Source organism: Conger conger, chromosome 16, assembly GCF_963514075.1.
Source record: "Conger conger chromosome 16, fConCon1.1, whole genome shotgun sequence".
NCBI lineage: Eukaryota > Metazoa > Chordata > Actinopteri > Anguilliformes > Congridae > Conger > Conger conger.
In genome coordinates this window covers 17130507-17144000 of record NC_083775.1, presented here as the reverse complement: position 1 = coordinate 17144000, position 13494 = coordinate 17130507, and the positions used below count along the sequence as shown (strand labels likewise).

Here is a 13494-nt window from a genome sequence, read left to right as displayed (position 1 = left end):
ATAAGAAGTGATAAGAAAATATTCAAAAATGGGCATGAAAGTGTGATGTCGGGGATAGGCGGAGAGCCAGAAGCGACTAAGGGTAAACCCTTAGTTCCACAAAATCCTGGAAGATAAAGGAACAGGGATAACACAAATACGAATGGGGACTTCTCCCAAAACAGGGGGAGGAACAGAAAAGAACTTGGACGCAATCTCCGACCAAATCAGAAATAAAGCCCAAAACGGCTATAAGAAAACGACCCTTAAAAAACAGGGCAAACTACCCAACCAAAATAAGTGCTTAAAGGTGAGCACTGAAAACCCCAGACCGAGGATCAAAATAAAAGTACAACCTACAACACTAGGCACGAAAATAAAAACCTTGAGACGCAGCTCAGGAAAAAACACAAACCAAAATACATTTAGCGGGGACAACGTCCCTCAACCACAGGCTCACACGAGCTCGAAAATAAAAGAGAAAAATAAAGAACCTTTAGGAAGGAGTCAGCAGTGTACACAACACTAGCGAACTGAACACCTTCCTTACCTTTTTCTTTTAAATGTATACGAAACCCAAACCAGCACAATACCTGACTCATAAAGTCACTGGGTCTCATTCATGAAACGTGAGCAGAATGAATTTGTGTGTAAAATGTGAGTAGAGGGAAATTTACAGGTTTTTGGCATTCATCAATCCGATCTTTTCGTAGCTACTAACAAAATCTACACCTGCTGCTGACCACGCGTAGTGCTTGTGTAAATTCAAGAATGCACATAAATAATGCTTGTCACTATTGGAAATTTACATTTTACTTCATATTGCGCTCTGTTATGTAAACAATACACAGATGCCTTTGAAACACGTGATATGAACATGACAAACAATTAAAAGTTGGCAATTAGCAGGTTTAAGATCCAGATTAGGTTCATGATTGTGAATTATCTATGTAAATCGACTCAATAGATTACACATTCTTTCTACATGTTGAATGATAATAAAAAAAAATTTATATATAAGAATATAGGCCAATAATAGGCTAAAATCACAAAAAGGATGTAAACAATTACCATATCTGGGTCACTTCCCACAATATAAAAGGCCTTCAGTCTTAGTTAATGGTAACAATGGCTGACCTTGCGCTCTTGCATGATTTGGCGCAATTAAGACGCTGGAGAGACAGGTATTTCAGGGATCGGGCAGATATGTTGGCTGAGAGTGATGAATGGTTGATTAGTCGTTTCCGAATACCAAGAACAATTCTTTTGCATTTATGCAACATTTTGGTGCCTAATCTGACAAGGCCAACAAGACGCAGCCATGCCATCCCTGCACATCTACAGGTACTATCTGTGCTTGGTTTTCTAGCCACAGGGACCTTCCAGCGCGAGATAGGTGACAGGTCCGGCATTTCACAACCAATATGAGCCGAATTCTCCCTGCTGTGCTCAATGGTATTTTAAAACTAGTGCCAGAGTACATAAAATTTCCCTATGACGCACAATGGCAGGTAGAAGTGATTCAGGGATTCAGTGCAATTGCAAACATGCCAGGTGTCATCGGTGCCATAGACTGCACACACGTACGCATCAAGGCTCCATCTGGTGATGCATTTGCTTACATAAACCGGAAAAACTTTCATTCCATTAATGTGCAACTGATCTGTGATGCAAAGTGTGTGCTGTTAAACGTTGTGGCACGGTGGCCTGGTGGGACGCATGATGCATTTATCCTGCGTAATAGTGCAGTTGGCACGCGTTTGGAGGATGGAGCTGTGAGGAACGACTGGCTCATTGGTAAGAATATAGCCTGCCTATACAATTGCACTCGCCAGCTAGAAATATGAGACAACGTTTGTTTTTTTTTTGTTTTATGTGTGGCTCTTTTTTCATTTGAAAGTAATCTTTAATAAATCTTATTTGAAAAATGTTTAATTTACGTTGGCTGCAGACTGACTTATTTGGAGCTGTACAGTATAAAACAGAACTTTAGGCTATTAAGATTCAAATAATTTGAAGACGATGCATACAAAACTGCAGTGGGCTATATGTTATCCATACCCTTTCTTGAAATGAATATTAAATAGCTCTACATTCCGACACTGATATCCATTACGCACCATTACGCACAATATAACATTACTGGTTTCCCGTTTCCACTTCATTCAATCCGAAGAGAAACCCCCACAAATGTTTTGTTTGTTTGGTGGGACTGTACGACCTAGGTTAAACTATACTAACCACTAAGCTATCAGTGATGGTTTTAAGAATGTATTATGATACAACAATTATCACCTTACCATCTGGGTTTGATGTTGTCTCCAGTGGAGGCATGTCGGTGTCTCCGTCAGGTATAATTCCTGACAGAGAGGTCTCCCCAATAATGCCAGTGATGCGCTCGTCAGCAGGTGATATTTGTGCCTGTGAGCCTCCTCCTCCTGTGGCTGATGCATGTTTTTTGTGTGCACTTATGCGTTTCTTTGCCTCCAGTTTCATGTCAAACCATTTACGTTTCACCTCGGATATGATTCTATTGTCTACAGAGGCAACATTAACAGCATCTGTCACCTCCTTCCAGGCCTTCGCTTTACCTGTCCCTGTCAGAACACCACTACTGATAGAAGAAAAGAAAATATTTTTTCTTGACTCCACTTCACCCAAAATGATTTCGATCTCCGCTTCGGAAAAGTTTTTTTTCTTTCTCTCTCTATTTGTTTTTGCGCCATGATGACTGACAGGTCGACCGGATGCGTAATCATTACATTATATGGTAATCATTGTCTATTCATGGGCGGGGATTTATGCTAATTGCTGATTACCGGGAGCGCGCTTTCACTTTACGATGGATTGGCATTCATGATCATACACACAAGTTTACGATCAGATCTGAGTTTCCCGCAGCGTTCATGAATCCGGAGTAGGTTTTTAGTAGCGTGGACGTTTATGTGCAAATCTGAACATAGATTTACTAACGTTTCATGAATGAGACCCATTGAGTCTACCGTGTGCTTACCAGCTTTGTGCAAGAGCAAACAGTTGACACCAAAGCGTTGATAGACTGCCAGCACTGGCTTTAAATACTCTCAGGAGGTAGGCTCCCCAGGCACTAATGAGGGCCAGGTGAAAACAATGAGCCCCTGCCCTCTGGTGGCCATAATCGGTCACTACCTCCCACCATGACAGAAAGTGCTTTGAGTGTGTCCCAGAAGCCTGAATCCTGAAGCAGGATTATTATAGTGGGTGCCAGAGGATGCATACCTGACACACATTTGGCTGCAAACCTCTTAATTAAAGTAAAAAAGTATTAAAGTATGTATTTTGTCTGTTGGTCAAATTTAAAAAATAAAAACAGCAGCAAACACAAAAATAGTCCTAAATCCTAGTGACGATGATCAAAGATTTGTGAAACTAATCTCATGAGATCACACTTCCCCATACCATTATTTCCCCCAATTCCAAGCATTTTATTTACACTACTTTCCTTTTCCTTACAATCCTTTGCAGTTCACTACGCAAAGTTCAGAGTAGGTGAGTTTCAGGCACTGAAATTACTTAGTCATTGAGCTTTCTTTATGCTGTCCCTGTGAGCCAAGATAGAAAGAAGCTGGCAAAGGCTGCCATGTTGTGATAGTGTTGCCACTCTGGACCCAATAAAAAACAGGCTTAGGGTGGTAGTTCAACAGATTCAGCTTGATTGCATCCTTTTCATCTTGCTACATAGCCATTAGCTGCTAATAGAGTGCAGCCAGGACAATAAAAGATCTCACTAATGATAAAGACCTTTGGGCTTTGTGGTGCAAAGGTTAACTGGCTGACAAATGAATTACGGATGATACGTGACTAAATGTCCCAAATCCTCCCTTCTCCTGCAAAGAGTAGTAAACACAGAATCAAAATTAGGGACAAAAAAAATAAAGAAAATCAGTTACTATAATTATAATTAACGGTTAATTGTGCAGAGAAGGCTGGTATGACAGCCTTGAGTATTTGGCTCTCACCTCTTGTTTTTTGGTTCTGCTTGTCCATCTGCATAGGGATATCCTTTCAAATTACTGCACGTCAGAGTTGTAAAACTGTAAAAATAGCAGCCATGCCTGAGAGTGGAGTAAGTACAGGATAAGCTCGTCAGACTTTGACTAGAAGGGAAAGCCCCGCCCATGTGCTTGAGTGTGCTTGTAATTGGGTGATAAACACATATGCACACATTCCCTTCAGGTGTCAGCACGGTTTTTTCCTCCTCCTCTTGCCCGGTTCCCTGTGTTCCACTGCTTTCCACCTGGCTGCCTCTACCTTCTCCCTCTCAGGTAATCCCTTAAAACTGCGCTTGTATGGCGTAAATTTTCTTACTTGTCGCAAATGTAATTTCTTTAATGCTTATTAAATTCAGTGAAAACCACTTTATTAAATTGTTTTTAAAAATAAACAAGCAAAAATGTCAGTTAAGCATTTTTGCTTCTTTTTGGGAAAACAGTGGCATTCCAAATTTCTGTTGAGCATTATGATAGTAGGAAATAAGGACTTAGAAATAACATATATTTGCGCAGATTTAATAATCTAAAATTGTAGAAGTTAGTTACATTTATATAATACGGAATGATCATTAGAATTGTTTGGTTCCAAAAAGTGACATACTCCTTTTGGGGAATTAAATCATTACTCAGTATCTCCAAACAACAGAGGATTAAATCTTCATTTTGTAACTAAATTACTTGGGATAGCTATTATCTTTGCACTTGTACCAAGTTTTGAACTTATGTGTGCAATCGAAACACATTATTTATAACAGACAGCCTCTTGTTGACACCACATGTTTGCGGTCAGCACAAGTTCATACGGAGGGAATCATGGGTAAACAAAGTTGGCCTAGATAAATGCAGTAAACCGTGGTGGTGTCTCACTGCAAAAGTCATTGTTTAATGACGCAGGGTCTGTACGTGCTTTACACTGCTTCTCCCATCCTAAACTGTGGCATCCATGCCACTTGCAAGTTAATTTGTACTGCTGTCTTCTGGAGAGTGTAAGCCAGGGAAGATGAGAGCCCACCTATCAATATATGAGAAATTAAGGCATTCTCATTCACAGCTAAGAAACAATAAAAACAATGCTTTATTGAAATGTACAGTTCAATTTATTGGGAGATCCTCAGAAATTAGGAAACATAAGATTTACCCATCCACTTAAACTAATCAGGTTGTCACAGGGACACTTATAGGCTGTCATATTCTATTTACAGCTATTTTTGGAATAATGATTTTTAGAATGGAGGATTTACAGAAACAGTAAATCTTTTTTTAAATCAAAAGTGCTTACTGAGACAGTGCAGCCTGGGCCCCATAGTGCAGAAATGATCGATTAGATTATATGCTATTTAATTAGCTGAATAATAAATGGAAATATGAATTAATTAATAAGGACTGTATTGGAGACAGTCCCCTCCAAAAGTATTGGAGCAGCAAGGCCAGCTTTTATTTCCTGGTATTTAAACCTAGATGTGTTAAACTACTTAGAACATAGCACCTTTGGTATCAGACCACCCAATGTTTAGGTGAGCAAAAGTATTGGAACAGAGGGTATTTAAGTGAATGAAAGTAAATAACACTTCATATTTGGTAGCATATCCCTTGCTTGCAATGACTGCATCAAGCCTGCAACCTATTGACATCACCAAACTGTTACATTCTTCTTTTGTGATGCTTTTCCAGGCTTTTACTGCAGCCTCTTTCAGTTGTTGTTTGTTTCCCTTCAATCTCCACTTCAGGAGGTGAAATACATGCTGAATTGGGTTGAGGTCTGGTGATTGACTTGGCCAGGCTAAAACCTTTCACTTTTTCTCCCTAATGATGTCCTTAGTTGGCAGTGTATTTTGGGTCTATATATGTGTGGTATGTTCCTAGTAGGCGGCACGGATGGTGCAGTGGGTAGCACTGCCGCCTCACAGCAAGGAGGTCCTGGGTTCGAATCCCCGTCGGCCGGGGCCTCTCTGTGTGGAGTTTGCATGTTCTCCCCGTGTCTGCGTGGGTTTCCTCCCACAGTCCAAAGACATGCAGGATAGGCTGACTGGAGAGTCTAAATTACCCGTAGGTATGAGGGTGTGAGTGAATGGTGGATGGATGTTCCTAGTTGTTTAACAAAGACTAGATAAAAATACCAGGAAAAGCTGAAATTCGGTACTTCTTTTGACCTCAGACTCAATTGTTTTCAGTGTATAGCAAAAACAAGGAAATTGACCTTGCGGTTCCAATACTTTTGGAGGGCACTGTATAATGAAGTGCAAAGCTGAAATACAGTACACCAATGAATGCTTTCATCATATTAAATAAACTGCATGTACTGAAACAAACAATAAAAGAACTCATAAAGCAATAAATCAATCAGGATCAAAGTAAACAAATGTTCTGTGCTGTTTGAAAGGACACAGTTATTGCTCATAATTTATTTGCTTTTGCGGATGCCTTTATCTGTGGAAAATTACATAGATTATATTGTTTCTTATCCATGTAGGGTTGAAGCAACTCAAGGTTAAGTCACTTGCTTAATGGTTCAACTGACTTGCCTCAAGGAACTGGAACTTCAGAAGTCAGAAACGCATTTCTCCTTAATGATATTGATGTTCAAAATAAAGACAGGATATAACAGGATATAGATGCCTTCTGATAAATCTGAGTAAAGTGTAACATGCATTGAAATTCGGAAAATGCTTTACAGGACATTGCACTTAAGTGGACATGGTCAATTTGAAATCAATTGGTCAGTAAGTTTGGTTGTGGAACCCAAATTCAGCTGTGTTTAAATTCCGTGTGGCAAAGGCACTTCATGTACATGTGTACACGGTGGACTTATCTCTGAGGCAAACTTGAATGGTGGAAAAATAGAGCCATCGACTTACCAAGCTGTAATGATAAGCTGTTGCACAGATTGTTAAATCCGACCAAGATTTCTTGTAATGAAGTCCTATGGGAAACAAAACGCATAATTCTGCTCGGACTATAAGTTATTGTGGACTGAATTATTGTTAATTCTACGTTCGTGACTATAAAATAGAACAAAACCAGGCAATGGAAGGCGGGAAGCCCTTCAAGGTTAACAATCTTCTTCTGCAGGAAACACTTAGCGGGGGAGGGTCATTTGCAAAGGTATTTATTTACCCGTATAAGGTTCAGTGGCCAACTAACTACTGAACATGGCATGCATGGGTGAATTATATTGCTTCAGAGAGAAAGAAATGGATGATAAAAGAAAAGTAGGAAACACTGCGCTGGAAGTGGGTACTGAGAGCCAAGTGGCCGAGTCAAAGTGCTCGACCACCCCACACACTGTTTGGCATGATGGGCTTTGTGTTTCCCCAAGCCTGGGGGACAGCAAGTTGACAACTCTGTGAAAGGGAGCCTGTCGCATACTGTTATCAGTCATTAACATAATAATATTAACCAATGACATCATAGTAATTCTATATTGTGGTCGATCAGTTAATAGTGATTAAAATAGTATTTATTAAAACGTATATATAGTGTACAGTCCATACAGTTTTGTAAAAAAAGTCATATTTGTCCTTGATTTGGCTCTGCACTCCACAAATATAAATTTGTGATCAAATAATGTGCATGTTGTTAAAGGGCACATTCTCCCCTATTTCAGGCCACGGTAATGTTTGGGAAAAATAGCCTCAGTTGTGTTTAATTGCATCCTTGGTGCAGGTATAAGTAAGCTCTCAGTAACTAGTCTTGATTCTGGTCTTTTTATTGCCTTTAGGGTCTGTTATTGGTGTTTGTCAATATGTTGACTGGAGTTGGAAAGTCAAGAAAGCCATTATAAGGCTGATAAATAAGAAAAAGATAGTCAGATAGGCCAAACCTTAGGCTTTTTTGAACCTTCATTAAGAAGAAAGAGAGCACTGGGGAGCTCAGTAATTGCACCTGGTAGGCCAAGGAAGACCTCTACAGTTGATTACCGAATGATTGTAAGAAAAACACCCAAACACCTGTGCAACAGATCAGAAACAGGTTTGATGTGACAGTGACAAACAGAACTACAGAGGCAAGTTACAAAAACAGGATGGGCAGGTTACAGCATGCTAGGAAGTACCTAAAAGAGCCTGCAGAGTTCTGGAAAAAAGAACAAGATTGACAAAACATCCCTCCCCTCTCATCTGTGAAGCATGGTAGTGAAGGTTTTATGGTTTGGGGATGTATGGATGCCACAAATACTGGCTCACTTGTCTTCATTGATGATGAAACTGCTAATAACAGCAGCAGAATGTACGGAGTGTACAGAAACATCTTATCTGTTCAAGTTCAAGCAAATGCCTCAAAATCCTGTGGATGGCGCTTCATCCAGCAGCAACACAGTCACCCCAAACATACATATTTACATGTTGCTACAGCAACAAGGGAGTTGTGTAAAGCCAAAAGTAATTTACCTGATCTGAATCCGACTGAATTAAGTGGGGGCTGAAGCAGGAGCTGAAAATGGCTGCAGTGCACTCTTCAGCAAAATTGGAAATCATCAAAAATAACTCAGTAAACATCTAATGAAGAGAGAGAAAAAGAATCCCTCAAATTTCTAAATTGTTCCCTGGAATTAACCATCCATGCCCTCCCATTAATAATTGCTGCCCTTGAATTAGTCATCCGTGCCCCCACAAATTACTTCAACAAGTTTATAATCCATGACCTTGAATCAAGAATTGGTGCTCTTGAATTTGGGGCTTCAAATCACTCTTGTTTAAACTTGGAATTTCTCATAGAATGCTTTCCATTTTCATCTCTCTGTTTATCGTGGCAGCTTATGTTTGGTACACTGTTCCGTGCAGAGAGGGTGAAAATGTGTTTATGTTTCTTGCAACATGTTTGGTTGAGGGCACCCATTAGCAATTCAAATGAATGATTTTTAAGCTATTTGAGGGCAAGAGGTACTATTATTCATTCATTCATTCATTAATTATCCTAACCCGCTTATCCTGAACAGGGCTGCAGGGTGCTGGAGCCTATCCCAGCATACATTGGGCGAAAGGCAGGAATACACCCTGGACAGGTCGCCAGTCCATCTCAGGGCACACACACCATTCACTCACACACTCATACCTATGGGAAATTTAGACTCTCCAATCAGCCTAACCTGCATGTCTTTGGACTGTGGGAGGAAACCGGAGTACCCGGAGGAAACCCACGCAGACACGGGGAGAACATGCAAACTCCACACAGAGAGGCCCCGCCCGACGGGGATTCGAACCCAGGACCTCCTTGCTGTGAGGCGGCAGTGCTACCCACTGCACCATCCGTGCCGCCAGGTACTATTATGATGGAATAAATTAGTAATTTGAGGGCACCAATTACAGGAACTAAATTTAGGGAATCTGGACTGATTTATTTCCCTTCAGACTCCCTTCATGTATTGAACCAAGTTTTAGTTCACCTGCTCACCATCGGTATCCACATTTCTCCTCAATTTGGCAAAGCCAAGAATCTTGTTCTGAACATTATTATTATAGTTGGGGCATGTTCACAGAGCAGGCTGGCTTCAGTATAGCTGGTTGATGCGTACACCTCTCTGCACCTGTGATGTGATGTGGTGGTCAAGAAAATGGCAAGAATGACAAAATCTTTGTTCGCCTTTTCAGTTTCCCGACACCGTCAACACATCTGGAATCACTGCGGACAAAGTCCTTAATCCTTCCGAATGGTTACTTTGAAATTCCATAGGCTCCATAGGCTCCATAGGCTCCATAGGCTCAGGCAGTAAGAGGCAGTCGGCAGTCGTCTGGCAGTCGAAGGGTTGCCGGTTCGATCCCCCGCCCGGGCTGTGTCGAAGTGTCCCTGAAAAAGACACCCAACCCGCAAATGCTCCTGACGAGCTGGTCGGCTCCTTGCATGGCAGCCAATCGCCGTTGGTGTGTGAATGGGTGAATGAGAAGCATCAATTGTACAGCTATATAAATGCCAACCATTTACCATTTAGGTGCAAATACTGTCTATCAACATAGTATGCCGCTTATTGCTTGGATCCAAGGTCAATGGCATTGAGCTTTTGCCCGGGCAGGTCAGCCTTTAGCCTTTGGGTCATATGAAAGTGTATCATTCCGCACCCTCTTAAACTGGGCGTCCTTGCACCAGTCCTCTGAGCTGGCAGCTGAATCCATGGCCTATGCTTGTCAGTGTGTATGACTTCACAGGAATTCACTTTTAAAGGAATCTCTCACAGGAGTTTTTCTTTTAGGCTGTGGTTTCATTCATACTGTGTATGGATATATGGATATTTTAAAATCTTAAAAACAGTTCCTACGCACCACTGATCTAAACCAACCAGTTAACCAACAGCCTTGACCTAAACTTTAGCCCTGAGAGAGATAAGCCAACCTGATTAAGGGCAGACATTTTCTCAGCAGAAAGAGATTTCCTTCTTCTGAAAGTAGAGTTAATCCTTTTATACACACTTGGGTGATAAAAGATAGAGATCAATGGGGACAACAAGTCAATAGAAGAGCAAGGTGTGAGTTTTGTTCCTGCCCTCCCTCTCTCTCTCAGATACACACACAAACACACACATATGCATACGCATTTCACATCTGTGGATAGATGCTCTTCGTGTTTGGGGGGTGGCTGGTGACCTCACAAAACAAACAAAAAAAACACCTTCATGAGCCAAGATTCATGGTACGCTATTTGCAACATGGTGTGGTGCGTAATGTCAAAAAGCTGTTTACAAGTAATGCTAGTGAATGGGTGAGAACCTAGACCAGATTGATCAGTTTGCACAAAAAGGTCATGTAATGCCCAAACAACATTAAAAAGGAGCGGAACAGACAATCCAATAAAGTGGATTGAGAGAATTATTGATCTATGCACCTCTTTCTCTCCCTCCATCCCTCTCAGATTGTTCACCCAAGGTCTGCCATAATTTGTTCAGGACTGTACCTTGCCGGATTCAGAAACAGGGTTTGTTGCTGGATGAAAGCTTGGTCAATGAATGGAAATGTAGGGTTTCTGATGCATTTGGCCTATGGTTCTTCCTGATGAATGATTGTTGTACATCATGTCCCTGACAAATCTTCCAAACATTATTCGTGTGGTGAAAAATTCAATCCATGTAAGAGCTTTTTTCTACTTGTTAGACATAAAACTATAGTCTTATCTGTGTGCGCAAGTGTGTGCGCAAGTGTGGGGAAGAATTGTTTCATTTGTGACATGCTTTCTGAGAGCACACTTTTATGTAGTGTTTTATTGATATGCTGTAGTATAATCTTATAAGCTGAAATGGGGAGGAAAAGAAAAAGTGGAAAGTGAGTGACTATGTTTTCTTTCATGTTGCAGCACTTACCCAATCCAGCAGAAAAGGACAGTTTCTTTTCGCTACCCCTCTCCCGGACGGGATGAACTCAGAGAGCGACCTGTACGATGGGGCGAGTGGCTCCAGTGACCCCGCCTCCCTGAGCGTGCGGACGGAGAGCGCCCGGACGAGGCGCTACGTGGGGAGAGACGGCCGGTGCCACGTCTCCTTTCGCCAGGCCCCGGGGGAATGCGGCCTGTACGTGACGGACATCTTCACCACCCTGGTGGAGTCCAGGTGGCGGGTGATGTTCCTCATCTTCTCCCTCTCGTACATCGTGTCCTGGCTGCTGTTCGGGCTCTTGTACTGGGTGATCGCTCTGGCCCACGGCGACCTCACGGACCCGGGCACTCGGCCGTGTGTGGAGAACGTGCGTAGCTTCGCCGCCGCCTTCCTCTTCTCCATGGAGACGCAGGCCACCATCGGCTACGGCTTCCGCGGCATGACGGAGAACTGCGCCGAGGCCATCGCCGTGGTGACAGTGCAGGACGTCCTCAGCTGCCTCATCGACACGGTGGTCATCGGCCTCGTGGTGGCCAAGATGGCGTCCGCCCGCAAGAGGGCGCAGACCGTGGGCTTCAGCAGCTGCGCGGTGGTCAACCTGCGGGACGGCGTCATGTGCCTGTCTTGGCGCCTGGGTGACTTCCGCGGCAACCACATCCTGGAGGGCGTGGCCCAGGCACAGCTCATCCGCCATGTGCCACGCCCGTCCGGGGACACAGCCCTATCCTACCTGAACCTGGAGATCGAGTGCGACCATATTATCCTAGCCACTCCCACCACTCTTGTCCACAGGCTGGTGCCGGGTAGCTCCCTGTACAGGCTGGGCCCTGAGGACCTCCTGAAGGAGAGCTTTGAGGTGGTGGTCACCTTCACCTACACGGGCGACTCCACGGGCGTTCTGCACCAGACGCGCACCTCCTACACCCCCTCCGAAATCCGCTGGGGCCAGCGCTTCCAGGACATGCTGAAGGCGGGGAGGACCCACTACCACGCGGACTACGCCACGTTCCATGAGACCGTCGCCGTGGCGGTGCCGCACGTCAGCGCAGCCGAGCACGACAGGATGACGCCACGCACGCTGTTCTCCAACGGCTCGGCCGTTCCCGCCACTTTTGACGCGAGCACCTATCAGGAAGCCTGGCTGTAGTGGGCTGGCCCCAGCCACATTTGGTATGACCCAAGAGCTGACTATGGCCCTACAAACCCCAGCATCTTTTCTGCAGCACCCTGAACAGACAGTTGGTTCAACGTCCAGAGCTCGGGGCAAGAACAAACTTTTTTTCAAACATTTCTAGTGGTATATGCATTTAAATAAAAATCTGTATGAAAATCAGTATGAATGTATATGTATTTTGCATTTAATCTACTTAATAGTTACCAATTTCACAATGAATTAATATATTTTACTGTTCTATGGTGGATCCTTCTCCTTCTACTATAGTACAAAAAATTACTGCAGAAAAGACTATGTACTTGCAGAGAACATTTTATAGTTTATCTTTTGTTTTAATATTCAGATACTTGATATGTAATATAGTTGTCTATTTACTTTTTAAGCATGTAAATGTACCAACCAGTTAACCAACAGCCTTGACCTAAACTTTAGCCCTGAGAGAGATAAGCCAACCTGATTAAGGGCAGACATTTTCTCAGCAGAAAGAGATTTCCTTCTTCTGAAAGTAGAGTTAATCCTTTTATACACACTTGGGTGATAAAAGATAGAGATCAATGGGGACAACAAGTCAATAGAAGAGCAAGGTGTGAGTTTTGTTCCTGCCCTCCCTCTCTCTCTCAGATACACACACAAACACACACATATGCATACGCATTTCACATCTGTGGATAGATGCTCTTCGTGTTTGGGGGGTGGCTGGTGACCTCACAAAACAAACAAAAAAAACACCTTCATGAGCCAAGATTCATGGTACGCTATTTGCAACATGGTGTGGTGCGTAATGTCAAAAAGCTGTTTACAAGTAATGCTAGTGAATGGGTGAGAACCTAGACCAGATTGATCAGTTTGCACAAAAAGGTCATGTAATGCCCAAACAACATTAAAAAGGAGCGGAACAGACAATCCAATAAAGTGGATTGAGAGAATTATTGATCTATGCACCTCTTTCTCTCCCTCCATCCCTCTCAGATTGTTCACCCAAGGTCTGCCATAATTTGTTCAGGACTGTACCTTGC

The 13494-nt window shown here is 42.8% G+C and overlaps 1 protein-coding gene across 1 annotated transcript; it reads left to right on the top strand.

Moving 5' to 3' along the window:
• Positions 1 to 4207: 4207 nt before the first annotated feature.
• Positions 4208 to 12476, top strand: LOC133115352 (inward rectifier potassium channel 16-like). The gene is made up of 2 exons (XM_061225221.1): positions 4208 to 4283; positions 11286 to 12476. The coding sequence occupies exon 2, from the start codon at positions 11345 to 11347 to the stop codon at positions 12449 to 12451; it is 1107 nt and encodes a 368-aa protein (XP_061081205.1). The 5' UTR covers positions 4208 to 4283; positions 11286 to 11344; the 3' UTR covers positions 12452 to 12476.
• The last annotated feature ends 1018 nt before the right edge of the window (positions 12477 to 13494 follow it).

What these genes read in the sequence shown, in the direction of transcription:
- LOC133115352 (XM_061225221.1), top strand. Translation starts at nt 11,345, where the DNA reads ATGAACTCAGAGAGCGACCTGTACGATGGGGCGAGTGGCTCCAGTGAC.